This window comes from Sinohyriopsis cumingii, chromosome 2, assembly GCF_028554795.1.
Source record: "Sinohyriopsis cumingii isolate HCF-2022 chromosome 2, ASM2855479v2, whole genome shotgun sequence".
Taxonomy (NCBI): Eukaryota; Metazoa; Mollusca; class Bivalvia; order Unionida; family Unionidae; genus Sinohyriopsis; species Sinohyriopsis cumingii.
The window spans coordinates 131651473-131669813 of NC_142962.1; the positions used below are offsets into that span (position 1 = coordinate 131651473).

At 34.2% G+C, this 18341-nt stretch overlaps 1 protein-coding gene across 3 annotated transcripts in view; it reads left to right on the top strand.

Moving 5' to 3' along the window:
* Positions 1-5469, top strand: part of LOC149805849 (uncharacterized) — a 77544-nt gene extending 72075 nt beyond the window's left edge. For all 3 annotated transcript variants that reach the window (XM_089950573.1, XM_089950574.1, XM_089950575.1), the window contains one exon: positions 3686-5469. In XM_089950573.1, coding sequence (XP_089806699.1) covers positions 3686-4038 — 353 coding nt within the window. In that variant the 3' untranslated portion in view covers positions 4039-5469. The remainder of the gene's footprint in view (positions 1-3685) is intronic.
* The last annotated feature ends 12872 nt before the right edge of the window (positions 5470-18341 follow it).

Genomic DNA, 18341 nt, shown 5'->3' on the forward strand with positions numbered 1-18341 from the left:
ATTAATGACATGACTTTGCACCTGATTAGCTGAGCTTGTCAACACTAGCAACTCTATTTCTCGTCAGATTTTGATAGACATGTTAAATAGTCTTGTATTATCAGGATGTGGTATTCAGTTTGATTACATGTTAGCGAAGTAGTATTTTTTCTGAATGGCTTAGCATTTGATTATTCTGGAGAACAAATTCTAATTGGATTTGTCCAGTGCAGTAAAATAAAATTGAATTGTATTAAAGACATGTTCTGGAATAAGTAAGATCTGGACGTATTAATGATGTTACCTCCCAAAACTAGAAACTATTTTTCTTGCCCAATTTCTATCAAACTGTGTAAATGAGTTTATCTTATTAGGATCATGGATAAATTGCATTACAAGCAAGAGATTGCACATTTAATAATACTTTTATCACTGTAAGGATCAGTGATTCTTTCTGGGATTTTCCTGAGTTCTTCCTCCACCATTAATACTGGCTGCCATTTATAGCCTACCATGTGGTGAAAAATGGCATTAAACCCAACAACAACATCATCACTGTAAGGATACTGTAGCATGGTAAAATCAACATGATGGAAATTTAAGATTGTTTACATGGTTGTGTTCTTATAATACTACATGGGCCAATTGTGTGAATTTGTCAGCTGTCAATTAGACGTGCTAAACCAACTTGGGCTTTTTGATTTTTGTGTTCTGTGAAGTCATGATGCACACTTATTGTGGATTAGTTTTTATGTGTATCAGTTTCGTGATTTGGTAAAAAAAGTATTTTTGAGAACATTATTCCACAGATTTAGATGGGTGTTCTATTATTTTTCTATTAATTTAAAATTAAATTCATGATTGGTTGAACTTATAAAATCCACGAAAATTGGTTTCCCCCATGGTAAATTCTTTATTCACATTATTTTTTCATGTGCATCACAGGTTTACAGACTCTTGGTACTAATTATATGGAAGGATGAAAACTAATCTAGATAGTATGTATCTTGTGAGAGGTTATGCAATTTGTAACTGAAAAAAAAACTAGAGACAATGTTTTATTAATTGAATTAAAGGCCTTTTACAGACTTGACTTTGGAACACATGTTACTGAAATTAGCACTTGATTCTCTAGGTTCATTAATGATTTTTGTTTTTAACTCCATGAGACACAAGTTTTCTCCATACAGAAGCTTGCATCACGAGTGAGTCTTAACTGAGAAATACAGGTTTAATCATGAGCATTCAGAAATTGAAAGTTGTTTTGTTGTTAATTATGATGTTTTTGTTCATTTCCAGTGGAGCTGAATTAGTATTGGAAGTTCTGAAAACACGCCACAAACATAATTAGTCCTGTAAAAACATGCTATGTGTGTGATTAGGATTTTAAACGTAGCTTTTTAAAAAAAAAAAGTATCAGTTGTATCGCTACGATGTGTGGCAGTGTATGTGTGAAACTTGAGCTTAATGTACAAATTGCAGAAATTTTAACATCATTACTTTTATTCCGGATATTTTGCAGCTGCCCCTCACCTGCATGCTAAATTTAGATGTACTGTGCCTATTGGGGTGAATGAATGGCAGATTGATATAGAGTTTTGTTTTCAGAACATTTTGAGAGTGCAGTGCAATTTTGCAGAGCTGCATCTGAGGCATCTACCAGATTACTTGTTGCCCCTATTTCTACTGCAGGGGTGGTGATTTCAGTCACCAGAACATCAAAACAAACTTAAGAGATTCTATGGGTATATCTACTCTGAAAAATTTAATGAGCATTTCTTTTGATGGGCCCAGTGTTGAGAATGTTTGTTTCAGGAAGGCATTTAAGAAATGGTCTGGGGAAAAATTGAGGCAGATATTGATGAAGTGTCAGTGACATTGTTCATAAAGACTAAGCGTTATTTTTTATTAGCAGTTATAAACATTCTTATTCATTCTTGCTTTTCATATGCTTTACATTGAACTTCATGTGTATATAATGGTATTTCATATTATTCTTGTTCTTTGAAATGTAATAAAAACATACAAAAACTGTGTTATTGTCATGTTCATATATATTCAAAATAGGACCAATATAATACTATGCATCCATTTAAGACCCTGCATCATGGCATAAAATTACTCCAGGGGCTAAAAAAGTGGCTCCAGATTTTTAAATTGGCAAATATGGTGCAAAAAAAAAATATTTCCAAGGGAGGCCCCGCAAAAGTATTTTTTCATTGGTTGAAGTATACAAGTCAGGTTGTGTTTTGCAAGTTTGATCCATCTGGAGGGGTGGCTTGACGTCAGAGAGTCCGAGTTGCATTGTAGAAAAATAAAGAAGCAGAACTGGATCGATAGATATAGATGGATAGTAGGATAGATCGATTGGAAAATTAAACAACAGAATTGTGTAAGATATGCTTGTAACGAGTTGAATGTCACAAATGAACGTAAAATTTGTTCAAATTCAAGCCTTTGAAGTCAACAATGCTTGTAATTTTAAATCCATGAATTAAATTATAGGTCACAGAGAGGTATAAAAATAGTTTACAAATGTTCAGATTTCAGTGTTATTTCCATGCATTTTGCCAAATAATAAAAGTCTATGATTTTTATAATTCACAGTATACTGCAAATGTCACTACGTAATGTCGTCTGGTATGAAGTCCTAGAATTCATCCTTTTTGTCTGATAAAGTTCTGAAATCATCCATTGTTGTCTAGTAAATCTGATCTAATCGTAAATATCATCCAACTCCCTTCCTTGGCCTCACAGTCATATGCGAGTGCTTGTGTAGAGACTGAGCTTGGATTCTGTAACACTTGGATCAGCTTGCAACTTCACGTGCCAGTTGTGCAGCAAGATCCAATAACCACCCTCTTACTAGTCACTGAGCAAGTATTGCTGCTTAATCAAAGAGTTGTCATGTGAGTCAAGAAGCTTAGAGATTACGGTCAAATATTTATTGGAAGAGGCAGAACTCTACTTGGCACTGAACAAGAATGTGTATTAAATTTGCAGTTCAATCAATAGATTGTAAACTTGAAAATAGAAGCGAGTGCTACCTTTACAAGCCAAGCGCTTATGGGGGTGACATGCTTTGGTAGAAACTTTTGTGCAGTAAATGGGTACCCAATGGTTTATTTTATTACCCAGGTTATTATTAGCAGGCTTGTTATACAAGTTGTAATCGAAAAACTAACATAAGTGGAATAATTAAGCTCGCACTGTTTTTTATACTGTGAAAGACGTTGTGCCAGCATTGGAAACAAGTGCCCTCCTAAAATAAAAGGAAGATTTTCTTTCTTACAAAGGAATACATACTTAACACATTGACATATGCTAGTAAATCAATAAAATATGACAGTAACTAGTTAGTCATGAATCATGAAAATGTGCTGTTAGTGTCAATGAAAGTTTTAACAAGATTAAACCGGAATTTCCTACATTCCATACTGATGGTAATTAATGAAAAAGTCATGTGGTACACACCACCAGAACAAATATGGTATACCGGTTATAACTTGTGCCTCTAGTATTTACTATCGTCAAAATTACTGGCAGAACCTTCATAATAAGAAAAACTTAAATATGCATGTTTTTTCCCTAAATGTTGGTGATTTTTTGAAAATGAAATGAAAGATGAGAGTTGATCATAATAATGTACATTTTACTTCTTACTTGTAATGTATTGATTAGTTAGAAATTTAATTTTTATTTTAAGGAACTGCACCACAAAGCCACAACCAACCACAGTGGGGATCAGGAGCTGAGCAGCGCAAAGTGGAAACCTGGAATTCCCGTGTGGAGTCTACTTCAGTCAACAGGGGCAATGACCGATGGGCAGGAGGCAACTCCATTGTACAGTCAGACAATCGCCCAATCACATACCAGACTGCAGTGGCAGCACCACCTGGAATTATAGCCAATGTACCTGCAGGCATGTATGTGACCACCTCCATGGCTCCTGCAGGAGCCATAATGATGGCAGGAGGTGGGGCTCTTCAAGGGGGCAGGCAACAGGAACAGAGATTTGATGCATATAAAAGCTTACCTTCCAACATTAGGAGATACTAATAGAATGAATATTTGTTTCCACAAATGCACTTCATGTTTTAAAGATTATATCAAAGACTTTAGCATATTACATTAAATATTTGGTCACTTTCTTGTGGACAGATATCTTGCTTTAAGTATACTTTTTAGCAGTTTTCAGCAAGAATTTCTCATGGATTTGGATTTTTAACAAGGATCATTGTGTGTGAGGTTTATATGAAACATGAGATGTAAATTGTTGCCATTAAACATCACTGTTTGTCATTTTACCAGAAAAAAAGTATGTTGAAAAATTGCTTTTGCAGGCACAATTGAGGGAAAAAAATTGAATGTTCATTAATAGAATGTAAAAAATTGTTCTTGCAAAGAAATATGTGTATATATTGTTCACATTGTCATATCTTCAAAGAATTTTGTGAGGAAGTATGTAAGCAAACATTCTGAAATCTTTGTATCAAAAAATTACAAAAGTGTACGAGTTTATATAGTCTTTTGATGGAGAAATTAGTTCTTGTCTTGAAATCTTGTGGTCAGTTGCTGCCAATATATTGAAAATAAAGGCAGGGAATGACTTGATATGTGTATTCATTCATGTTTCAATTGTAACTTTGAATTCTTCATGTTTATATCCAGAGACTAGAGGTTCTAAGATATCTGCAATAGCAAAACTGATTGATCACTGGAATCCTATAGAGTAATAAATAATTTTTTTAAAATTAAAAATTGAGTATACATGTTCAGAATGTATTGGAAACTAATATTTAAATCAAGAGTGTTGAGCAGAATGAGTTGTCGAAAATGAGAAATTGAAGATTTTGTCGTAAACTTTCATTGTATTGAAACAGTGGAACAAGTTTGTTATAAAAACCCAAAGAAATTGTAAAGTTCATTAGTCCCATCAGCGTGATGTCCAAGTTGCACAGCAATTGTCATGGCCCATTTTAGTGTTTAAAAATAATTTTAGCTTAGGAACATGTATGTATGTGTGTACATTTTTGTATTGTTGTGAGTACATTTACTTTTGTCAATCCTTATTAAATGATAAATGTTCCAATTGGTTGACTGCAGAGTTTTATTTCTGAACAGTATGGATTCTCCAGACTTTTGATTGCTCTTCTTGACTAGGGGATTTATACCTGTTGCTATGCATAGACATTGTGTGACATTCATGTGATATTCTAAATATATCATTGCCTTCTGTCTTGGGAACTCTACAGTCTTGTCTGGTGAAATATAGAGCACTTGCCTTAGGTTCAGGCAATAACTCTACCAAACAGTGCTGTAGAACAGTTCCCAAGGATGATGTACACAAAAGATTTATGTTCTACGGATGATAATTTCCCATGTTAATATTGTTTAATGACTTGTATTCTCTGTACAAATGGGAAGATGTAGTAAAATCATTCATTTGTTAGTATTTGTCATTGAAATAAAGAATAACAGGTCAAATAAGATTTCATGATGTTATTTTAACCTGCAGGGGTGTTTAATAAACCTATGTCAGATAATCCATCTGTGCTGTACTTTTTGTTTGTACAGTATGTTAATGGCAGGAACTATTTTATGTAGGATGTGAAATATTTGAGTGCCCAAAGGCCAAGGTTACTAGCCAGATAACCAGGCTGCAGTCAAGTTTTTATCATGTGACAGGTTAAAAAAAACGTAAACAGAGGGGTTCAGATAAAAGTTGAATTACACGTAAAACAGAGAACTGTGTCGCCTGTACATGTTGATCTGACTAGATAGATTTGAATGCAGTTGTGCATCTGTCTGTCTGCATAAGTTTATCATTCCTCCTCCTACACTACTTGAAGAATTACCATAAAACTTCACATGTGCATTCATCCTATTGTCCAGCATTTCCAAAATGAAAATGGTTATCCTGAAATTCCAGTATGGCAGATTCAGCAGCTTGAAAATCTTGTTATCCTGAATGGATGGTCACATCAACTGAATGCTTTCACTGCAAAGAAACTTGCCATAAAAATTGACAAGCACATTCTTCCAATGGTCTAGCAGATTGTAAATGAAAATAGTGCCTCTTGAACATCCAATTCAGTCTTTCCAGTGGCCTTTTTTATTTTTTCTACTTACTTTGCCAAAATATGCCACTTATCCATTAAAAAAAATCCAACTTTGTTGAAAATTGATTACATTTTGCATGAGCAGTCAATGAAGCAAATTTAGGTATGGTCTCTATAGTTTGAAGAATTTTTTAAGATGGAGGCAAGGAGGACTAAAGAGACATCAAGTATGCAAGTAACAGTATGCATTTGTTTAAGTATATGAAGGCATGGCTAGTTCAGGTTTTATAAAAATGTTGCCAATGTGGTGTCCTGAATGGATGCAGACCTGCCAACCCTTATGATTTTTGCCATAAGTCATATGAAAATTACCTGAAAATTCTGACTTCAGGAAGAGAAGCAAAAACCACAGAAAAATTATTGTTGCAGAAAAATAGATTGTTTCATCCGTGTTTACTTAGGATCCAGTTTTCATATTAGAATTAGTGGAGTTGGTTAAGGAACCGGACTAACTTTACAGCACCTCAGATGCTTTAAACTGCACATATTTTTTCATGCAAAGTGTATGATCAAACCTTTAATTTAAAAAAAAAAAAAACTTCAAAATGGCATCCAGTAAGTGATGCATGTTGATGATGAAAGGGAAAATAGGCTTCTTAAAATGTATTAATAATCGGCACAAGAATAAAAATATTCAGATTCTTGTAAAGAAAAGCCGGAAGGGACACAAATTTATTAGAACGTCACATCAGTTTGAGTATATCGTGTGGCGGGAGATATTATTGCCTTCGTAATGTAAAATGGGGAAAAAATCCAAGAATTAATGTCAGGTTGAGAACGAGTCATTGAGCTGCATAGGGTTTGTGCACCTGTACTAGGAAAATGAGGTCTACATAAGCTTTACAAACTTTTTTAATTGAACATAATGTTTACTGTGGCTCAATGTTTTGAATACCAAATTTTTAAGAATGTTTATTTTCTTCAGTTTTACCATAGCAGTTTGATATTGTTATGCCTTACTAATAACTGGTTAAACTTGTGGAAAAAAATCAGCTGCCTTACTGAGACAGTCTCATCAGGTTTGGCAGATCTGTGGATGGGTTGTATCAACATAGGGTTTTTATAAATTACTTCCTATGATAACAAGTTGATCAGGTATAAAAATGATGGTGCTGTAGAAACATTTCAATATGTTCATCACAGTAGTCATCTTCAAAATCTTGTCAAATCTGAATGAATGGTCATGTCAGCATGGGTTTTCACTGAAAGAAGTATCATCTTGATTGTAAATGAAAATGATTCCAATGTGGCATTCCTGAAAATCTTACGGCTGGTGTGATGTCAACATTATGGGTGAAATTTCAGAACGTCCCAACAGGTCAATCTTCCAAATCATGCAAATCAACCTTTTTGAGGAGGTGGGGTAAGGGATTAAAGTGGCTGGAAACAGTTTAGTGTGGGAAAAAATCAGTGCTTAGGGATACTAAATTTTAAAATTTACAGTTGAGCAAGTTAACAGAAGTTCTCATGCAGTATTCAGTGCACTCAAGGCTTCTCAGATGTGTTCTGCAGAATTGCAAAGTACAAACATCATTTAATAATTTAGTACCCTCTGTGGAAACCGAATAAATCTTTCATTTCATTCCATTGCCGTTTCATTCCCTACACTTGCCTCCCAGAAATGACAGCGGATAGAAGACACTAATGAGACACCTTAACCAGTTCTATATACCTCAATGTATAGCATTTTACCATTATTTTCTTTCTATCCCCCCCCCTTCTTGCTTTATAGAAAGATTTTTTTAAATCATTTTAAGTAATTTGTTGCAATATCTTGGCTTGATAGTCATCAGTCAGGATGATTGCAATTTTGCCCATGCTAAATTAGCAGGCAATGCATTTATTTTTCATCTTTGCAATTCAGTACAAGTACAAATGTATAAATGGATAAAGATCAGCACACTTCTTTTCCTTCCCCAAGTTGAAACTTAAAAGCGCAACTGTCTTCAACCGACTGCTGGTCCTGTATGGAGGAAAATGCATGGTCTATTTCAGCAGCTTTATACACTGTGTATATATACTGATGACTTCTATGGTAAGCACATTCTGGATGAACAGAAATTAGAAAGAAATGAAACAATCAGTTTGATCCCAACAAGATTTTTACTGAATAAAAATAAAGCACCACCCATCGTAATTTTATCACTATTTAATTTACTTGACAAAAGATCACAATATCTTGTATGTTTTGGGGTTATCCATTGTGGGTACATGTTTCCTTTTTTTATGCTTACTGTTAGTATTAGATGGAGAAAGCTTGCCAGTAGCTTCTCGTGGGTTGGTGGTTCTTTCCAGGGTTTTCCCGGGTTCTTCCTCCAACATTAATACTGACCACCATGTATAGCCTATTGTGTGCTGAAAAATGGCATTAAACCCCATAACAACTGTTAGAAAATTTCCTAAATACTTGTACCAGGATTTCAATTTTTGTTCTCGTTTTATATATAGAGAGAGAGAGAGAGACTTTTCATTTTGAATTTTGTGTTAGCTCAATTTTCACATTTAGAGAGTATCAATGGAAAATTATTTTGACATAAAGGAAGCACTTTTTTCTGAAAATTTACGAGACATTTATGATTGTTCAAGTACAACTTGCAGAAAATAGTCAAAATTGCTCTTTTTTTTTTTTTTTTAACTAGACCCCACCACCATGCATTTGACTTGGACCCACAATGTGGCATAGGTGGCCCACTTGAACCCCCAACTTTTCAGGGCTGTAATTTTTCCAAACTTTCACCCATGTGTGCATGAACCAGATGATTTCTATGATGTCTAGTTGATCCTAAATGGAAATGGTGCCAGTCTCATATCCAGTATGGCCACCATTTTGAAAATCAGTTATTTCTGCAAAATAGAAAGTCTTATGAACATGAGGTTTCCACAAGAATTCTTACGATGTCTTGTTGGTCCAAAATGAAATTTGTGCCAATCTGACATCCACAGCAGCTAATTTGAATATTAGCATTGGTTTCAATACCATGGAGTTAAAAGGAGGAAATGGTCTTACCTTAAAAGTCCTGGAATTAATTTTGGCCAGAAGAGTTTCAGTCCTTTTGAGGACATCTTTTTTTTACTCTATAAACTAGCAGGACTTTATGATTTCCTACACTGATATTTTTCCGTTTTAAAGCGGAATTTCATTTTTCTCCTGACCTAAATCTTATTTTGCTCAGTATGGTCATATTTTTAAATATCTTCTTAAGGTATGGTTTTTTTTAACAACAGTTTGTCTGGTCCCATTCAGTAAAAATTCTGGTAATAGTATTTGTTCTGTATATTATTTAACAGGCGGATTGCTCCAGCGACCAAAGTGGTTAGAGCATCTGCCTCTGATACGGACGGTAGTGGGTTTGAACCTTAAAGGAGACCAGAAACCAATGGAAATGTAGAATAATAATAAAAGTACTATAGCAGAAAACCTTATTCTGAAGTATCATCTGCGACCGTAATGCCAATATTTAAATATTGGCCTATCTTCTAGGAGCTGAATTTCCGTGACCTCGTATGCAAAATTTCCGCGCCTATTCGGTTACTTTCGGGATGTGACGTCATAGTAGCGACTCCAGCAGCCCAAGTGGGAGTTGCCAGAGTAAAAGACAATATCGTTTTGCGTTGCTTACGGGTGTAATAGAACATTAAGAAAAGCCTGTTGACATAAAAAAAAAAAAAAAAAAAAAATCTTTTCCGAAAGATAAAGGCATAATGAAAGAATGGGTACATTATTACAAACCAGTCGATTTCAAAGCAACACCATACAGCACTATGTGCTTGTTACATTTCTCAAAGGAATGTTACGAGAGGGATCATGAAAAAATAGCAGCTCAAAGATACGCAAATGCTAGGCCTAGACTAAAAGTTGGCGCTGTTCCAGACATACCTTTGGACATTTTAAATCCTGGGAAAAGTGTTAAATGTGTGAGTTACGAAAACAGGCAGAAGGACGACTAAGTGACCATAAAATGCAAACAATCAATCCACACATCTTTTATCTAAAAACAGCAGTGCTTAAAACAAATCTGATAGCCCGACACCCTGGGCCCCTTCTGGTTTTAGTTCCGGCCCATCCTGTATTCAAAGTGAGGTGCCCGTCAAATTGTCGAAACAAAAATTGTTTGCCTGAGGAAACTTTGATTGCGCTGGTGAAATGAGTAAATGTATTTTCAAGATGTTGACATACATGCCTTAACACGGCACAATCTAAATCAAATCACCACTGTCCTAGGTGAAATTTAGATTTGATTTTAATCAAATGGAAACGTTTCTAAAAATAAGATTCTAAACCTGTCGTGTTTCGAGAAAACATACTTCAAAGAAACCATGTTCGACAGTGTGTGTATGCGTAAGCACCAGCACTTGATTACCAAATAAACGAGGCCTATTTTGTTGTTACTTACGATGCCATGGACTTAATTTTAACAGTTCAAATCTGCAGTCACAAGTTACCGTACTTGTGGCAACTGTTTTTCTCACGTTTTATGCCCCACCTTATTTCCTTAGGTATAAGTCTTAATGCATGTAACACTGTTTGCTGAATAAAATATTTATTCAGAATTAGTTCTTTAGGGCCACATATACTGCATGGTATATTTTGTTTTATTCCTTGTAATTTAATCATGATAATTAAACTTTTCATATACGGTAGAGGAATGTCAGGTGTTAACTGGCCGAGTTTCTTTGGCGGAAATGGAGATGCGATTTTGTTTGCAGAGAAAATTTCAAAGTGATCATTCATTTAAGCTAATTGGTGACAATTTTATTCTTTTAATATTTTTTAATACTATAGTACTGTTGTAGTTGTTTAAAAAAATCTGAAATTTACTTGAATAATGTTTAATCTTCACGTTCTATTTACTGAAGAAGAAAAAAAAAGAAAAAAAAAACTGTTGTATGATATTAATTATTTCGTCTAGTGCCGGTTTAGATGTGTGTGCGTGTGATTTGAATTTTTAACGTAGCTTAAACAATTTTTCAGTCATATCGCTACGATGTCTGCAGTGTGGCAGTTTAGACTGTGGATTGCATACGTTATATTTAAAACTGGTTTGGGGTTGTTTTTTTTTTTCTTCTGACAAATGAAAATTGACAGACATAATGTAATAATCGGGACTTCGCTGCGCAAAATTGAGAGATATAACGAGATCTGGAGGTAGAAGAGGAAATACCCCCAAAATCGGGAAGTTTTTCTCCCGGCTTGAGAGTTGACAGGTATGAACCGTCCGGGCTTATGGAATTTCATTCAGGACTTTAGTTTATTTAAGTCACCAGCCCGGGGCCGGTGCCTAACAAATTTCTTTTAGCACTTATAAGTACAGTACATAAACTATTATATCAGATTGCAGATTCAACTGTTGAATGTGCAGCCCAAATGAGGTCTCCTGTCTGCCTCGCTCGCCAATGTTTATGTTTGTATTCGAGGACTAGCTAGTATAGCGTCACGGTACCACGTGATCTGTCGTCTCATCAAAACTCGGAAAAACTCGGCAATTTACGGAATCGTGGTATCTTCCACGCAATATAATCACTACCCGCTTACGATATTTAATTTATGAACATTGCAGTCGAATTAAAATCTGTAGAGAATTACATACGTAAAAGGAAAATTTTGATTTCTAGTCTCCTTTAAGTCTTACAAATGCTTGTAGAAATGGTACTAGCAACTGCCTCGCTTAGCGCTCGGTATTTGGAGGTTAGTGGTGCGACTAGTCAGCCAGGTAAATGCGACGACTGGGTAGACATTATGTTACATGTCTGCAGCATGATGCCTCAGTGCTAGACATCACTATAAACAGCCACACTGCAGACTTTATAGCGATACAAGTTAAAAATATTTAAAGCTTCATTAAAAAAATTAAAAATCTAAATCACATATACCCACACACACATATTTAACAAGTGATAGCAATAAAGAGCATTCTGATTTATCAGTAGTTTCTATTCATTGAATCTTCCTGGAATGGAAGCTGATGGAAATGAAAATAAAGAAGCATGTTTACAAACATGGCATATCAAAGACAGACAGGCACAAAAAGTGATTAAAGGTTTGAAAAATGTGTGGAAATGGGAATAGCTTGAATGCAAAGTGGTTGGGAATGTAGTTGGTCAAGTTATAAGAAAACCAAACACAGAGGACATGCATTTTTCGATCATTGCCAGAAAGACTGGAACTGCAGCTGCCCAACAAGCATTGAACGTGTTAAGTGAGAAGATGGACCAGTATGATTTGCCATTCTCCAAACTGATTCTCTTCCCAAAAACAATGAGAACAACATATCGATCAGTGGTGTGGAAGATGATATTGCTGCCATGTACTCTTGTCTATTGAAGAGGGTCATGTCTGTTGAGTTTTTCTCGTGGCCCACAAGTAGTCATCCTTTATTGTCATGAATGGATTTGGAAAGGATAAACATTGACATCTACATTCAAATATGATCTCTAGGTATTGGGTAAAAGTGCAATATAGTAGTTTAAGAAATATTTCTTAACTGAGAGGGCAAATGTAAGCCAGTGTTGGAATATACAAAATGCATGTCAGCAATACAAAGAAGAGTTTAAATTGAACATGATTTGGGAATGAAAAGAAAAAATTGAATATGATAATTTTTTAAAAGTCTGTGAAAAAAATCTTGGCTAAGGCTTCATTCAAATATGATCTCTAGGTATTGGGTAAAAGTGCAATATAGTAGTTTAAGAAAGATTTCTTAACTGAGAGGGCAAATGTAAGCTAGTGTTGGAATATACAAACTGCCTGTCAGCAATACAAAGAGTTTAAATTGAACATAACTTGATTTGGGAATGAAAAGAAAAAACTGAATATGATCATTTTTTAAAAGTCTGTGAAAAAAATCCTGGCTAAGGCTTCGAAAAGAATATATTAGACTAACGCATCAATATCAACAGGTTGTGTCCAATGGGTAAAAAGACATGAATTTATGTGGAATATTTTTATATAGCTGATTATATATATATATATATATATATATATATATATATATATATATATATATATATATATATATATATATATTACAGATTTATGAAATCAGAAAAAGTGACGTGTACTGCAAAAGTCAAATTATTGTTACTGAATTGACAATACTGATGTGCACATGCAATAACTTCAGCACTTATATTATTGGTGAGCAAGTACATGTAGATGTGTCAGTGAACATTGTGAAATTCCTCAGGTATATTTTTAAGTTGGATAAGTTTCAAATTTCAGGATAAATATTTAGTCATTTTGTCATAGAGTTACCTAACTGTAGTACTGGTCAACCAGCCAACAAGTGCTTGATTTGTAAATATTTGGTGGAGAGTGAACTGGAGAGGTAGCAAATACTCTGCAGTCCCCTTCGAATTGATGAACCTATGAAACGAGGAACGTTTATTTCTTACAATAGAACCTTCAAACTATCAAAATGTAACTAGTGCTATGCATCTTCATCCACATTTGATAGAAAGGCCTCTTGACCAGGATTGCTTATTTCAAAGTTTGTGCAGTTATGTTCTACAGCTTACAAAGATAAAATTGTGTAAATGCTTTTCTCTCATTTTTTTTTTACATTTAAGAACATTCTTCTGAATGTGAAAGGCAATCGGTTCAGGGCACTTTCTGCTGAATTTGGTTTTTTGTTTATTTTTTTTAAACAAGTCTTAGTAATGCCAGCTGTTTGATGGCAGATGAACATCACTTGTAAATGCCCTTCATGCCAGAATGCATTCAATCAAATTCCATTGTGGTTCAAGATGTGTAAATGATTTTCCATTTTCTGTAACAGTGGGCACACTTGATGGCAAATCTAGATCGTTTCTGGGGTCATGCTAAAGGATGATTCAGGTGAAAATATTAATTACTTCATTCCAAATTTGAATCCAGTGTGAACTCTCTTTTTAAATGTTGTAGCAACTGGGGTCTTCTCTGATGACTGATCAAGTTTTAAAACAAAAATTTTAAAGCCTTCAATCCAGAACAATTTGTTTAAAATATAGTTCCTTTCTAGACAGCAGTTTTGGAATTGATATCCAAAGATTTTATTTTAATTTTGGTAACTGTTTAAAGGTTTTGTTATTTCTTATATTATTAATAATGATGGCAGACTGACATAAATGTAAACATATTTATAACATCTTCGTACCAGGATGCCTTATGTCAAGTTTGGTCAAATTCGTGTCAATGGTGTTGTAAAGTGTAGAATAGTTGTATGAATCACAATAATTATTATAATATACAGTTAAAAATGCTTAAGTTTAACTTGAATGATAGCACAAAAGTTTCAAGTCTTCCAAAAACAAGTTCCTGTGGAAGATTTTCAGCATTTGGAGATTTAAAATAAAGATCTTCATCAAGGTCTGAACCAACGTCTTTTGTCCAGACTGGAAGAAAAAAAAAAGATGGTGATGGTTGGAACATGCAATGCCATCATGTGCACTGCCAAGAGCAGCTCTCTCCTGGACCCCCAACTCGAGACAAAAAAAAAATAGTCACATAGAGATGTGGAGAAAGACCGTTTAGAATGAAATGAATTTGGATGTGGAAAAAATAGGACTGCAGACGGTCAGCAGTGGTGCCTTTTCATTAAAGCTTTATGTGCCAACTGAGGCAACCCTTCAAATTTTATGAAAATAAAAAAAAGGCACAGAACTTAATAGTTTCATTAATTCATTTTTAATTTAATAATCAGGTTAGAAATTATAAATAGATGAATTAAATGAGATTTGTGCATTTTTTATAACTATTTTCGTTTATAAAACCATGGAGTGGGGTGGTACAAACAGGGAGTGCAAATATTATAATGCAATGGATTTCTTTAAAAGAATTTAAAGTAATGTCAGTTCTTGGAAATAAATTATGTCAAAATAAAGATACTCTAATAAACAACAGTGAAATTCACAAAAATTGGCATAAATCTCCCAGCAAGCATGGTTTAAAAATTTCAAGAGATATAATTTAGGTCTATTTAATATTCACAAGATACATTTTTTAAAAATTCTCTTTCTAATACAGTTGGCAGGTATTTTTTTCAGCCATATTTTCATAGAAATATGGAAGATGGTACCATTTGCACAGGTGGTTTCTGTAATGTACCCTGCAATGAATATTTGAATCTTAAACATACATAATTATTACATTTAAATTTCAGCATTATAACTGATGGACCTTGTTAATATTTCCCAAAACTAGTTTTAACATTTTGTACCAAGAACATAATTCTCAAGCATCTGTTTTAAATATAAACTTCTATTTTATGAGTATCAATCTCAAGACAAGATGGTTGAAGAGCTTTTTTAACTGGTAATAGAAGAACCAAAGATTAAGTAATATCATTTTTTTTTTAAATTGTTATTCATCTGTGAAATTATTAAAATCAGAAAAAGTTAATGTTTAAAGTTTTCCCCAAAACATCTTTAAATGCTCACAACTTCAGGACTCAACTGATTTTTTTCACCATTATTTCTATCGGGATGTCTGCTTTATTTGTGTGTTATAGTTTAAATTTCAGTGTCACTTTAATTAGTGTAATATAATACCTTGAATAGCTTGCTGGGGGAATCCACAATGAATACACCTTTTCAATAATTTAATTAATAATTAAACATCCTAGATTTATAAGCCTATTATTGAATGCACCTAAGGAAAGTAAGAACATAAATTGCTTGGTGCATATTAGAAGAATGCAAGGTTTCATAATTTAACTTTCCTTTTACAATGCAAGATGCACAATATTTAAACAAAATGTTCTTACAAATGCACCTAGTAAACACATTAATGTCACTCTTTGGATATCCAAATGGACACCATGTTCATCCTGGATCAAGACATAACAAGAACTCTTAGTGAAAACCCAGTCACTAAGGGTATCTATTTTGGTAAAGTGTCAAATGCAAGTCATCATGATGGTCTTGATAGCATCCATATTGGCTTCAATAGGGCACCAGTTTTATGAAAGACTAACTGGACATTGTGCAAAGTAAAAACACAATGTCATTATGATCATTTCATATTTGGAGCAGCATTAACAATTTTCCAGATGGTCTATCAATGCATCTATCTTGAATTTCACATCAGCACCATTTTCGATTAGGTCCAACCAGACACAATAAAGTAGTTAATTTTCAAGATGGCCACCATATTGGATGTCCATACAGGACCTTGGGATGAATGTAAGTCAAGTTTCATGGCAGTCCACCCAGCAATTTAAAAAAGAAAAGCAATTGTGCTAACAAATGGAGAATGGACATAAAAAAAATTCATTCTGCACTTTTCCAGCCCCATGTGAATACTTAACAATAGTTATACAAGATACCTTGGTATGCACAATACCAACCAATCAATTCACTTAAAATCTCATTGTGAGAAATTATCTGGAGTTTGTGTAAACAATTTAGCAGTGTAGTCCAAATATAGAGATACCATGAATAAAAACCGAATAGCTTCATGTTCATTTATTTGTGGAAGAAATCCATTTTGTACTGGTTTATTTAAAAATAAATATTTCCTAATAAAAGATACATTCTGGATTGCAACATGGTACTATAAAGACTGAGCTGCAACTGTACCTACCCTACCTAGAAAACTGTGAAAACAACTTTCAAATTTTTTAAAATACTTTTTTATGCAATTATTTTGCACAATCTTGTGAACAGGCAAATTATCTTGGTACACAAGTTTCTCACAAGTAACGTGTGTTAAAATGTGTGTGATTTGGATTTTTACGTAGCTTTAAAACAAATTCAGTCATATTGCTACAATGTTTGAAGTGTGGCAGTTTATAGTGATGTATAGCACTGGGGCATCATGCCGCAGACATGAACATGATGTCCCAATCACATTATCCAGACACCAGGCCAACCAGTCCTAACACTAACCTCTTAATGCTGAGCACCAAGCGAGGCAGCTGTTAGTACCATTTTTTGTAAGTCTTTGGTATGACTCGGCCAGGGATCGAACCCAGGACCTCCCGCATCCAAGGCGCACATTCTAACCACTAAGCCACTGGAGCGGTCCATGTGCTAAAATAGAAGTTCTCAATAATGTCAAATGTATGATCCATGTATGTAACTATATTCATCCACCAAATCTTGCATGTATCTGTCCAAACAATTGATCTACAGCCTTGCATTTTTTCATCGACAATACCATTTAACATTATGCAGGTAACCAAGTATTTAATGAATTACAAGAAAAAAACAGCATCACATCAGTTATATGATGCAGTAGCTAAAGCAGGGAAATTACAAAATACAGCCTGGGAAGCATTATGCATGTTTTTCTAAAGATACAGATTTTGATGAAAAGGTACACTTATCCTCTTTGTCATCGTGATTTTTTTTGCAACTTACTGATAAATTAGAAATGGGAGAGTATAAACAGGTGTATGTAAAATCAGACAACTTTACAAAGAGAACTGACAATTTTCAACATGTGAAAAGAACCATTATTCCATCTATCTGTACTGAAAGTCTCTTGTACTCTGCATCCTGTTTCATATGGATTCATGTACACTTGTCAACAAAGAAAAATTACTCTGGCCTCGTCATCCAATGCAAAAACTGCAATAAATGTAAATTTGCCATTTTCTACATTCTTTTACATTTCTCACCCTTTTATTGCAACAGATATGAAAGTATCTTGCTTGCTATAGCAACATGTTCTTCACACAATACTAAGCTCAAACTCAATGAGACAGAACAAAATGCATTTTCCGGAAATCAAGACTTTTTTTAAAAAAATTTTAATGACCAAGTGTTAAAATACCCAGACATCCTCAAATTACAAGATTTTCAAATTAGCCAAATTAGTCTCTGTGGTAGCCATACTGGATGTAAAATCGACACTATTATCATTAAAGACAATCTAAACTAGATCTCACAATTTCCTGGTGAAAATCCAATTTGACTTGCCATTTATGTGTAGCAATAACAATTTTCAAGATGGCTGATGTGATGGCCATATTGGACATCAGATTGTCACCATTTTTATTTAGTGCCAACTACACATCACAAGTATTTCAGTAAAACACCATGTTGATATGCCCTTGGAGTAGTTAAAATGATTTTAATTTAGGACCAACTAGACATCATAGGAAATCTGACCAAAAAAACCCATGTCAAAGTGACTTTCCTTCAGGGCAAATTTTGACATTTTTTTAAACAAATTGTGGCAGCGATATTGGATTACAAATTGCACAATTTTCATTTAGGACAATCTACACACCATAAATTCTTTAATGAAAACCCCATGCT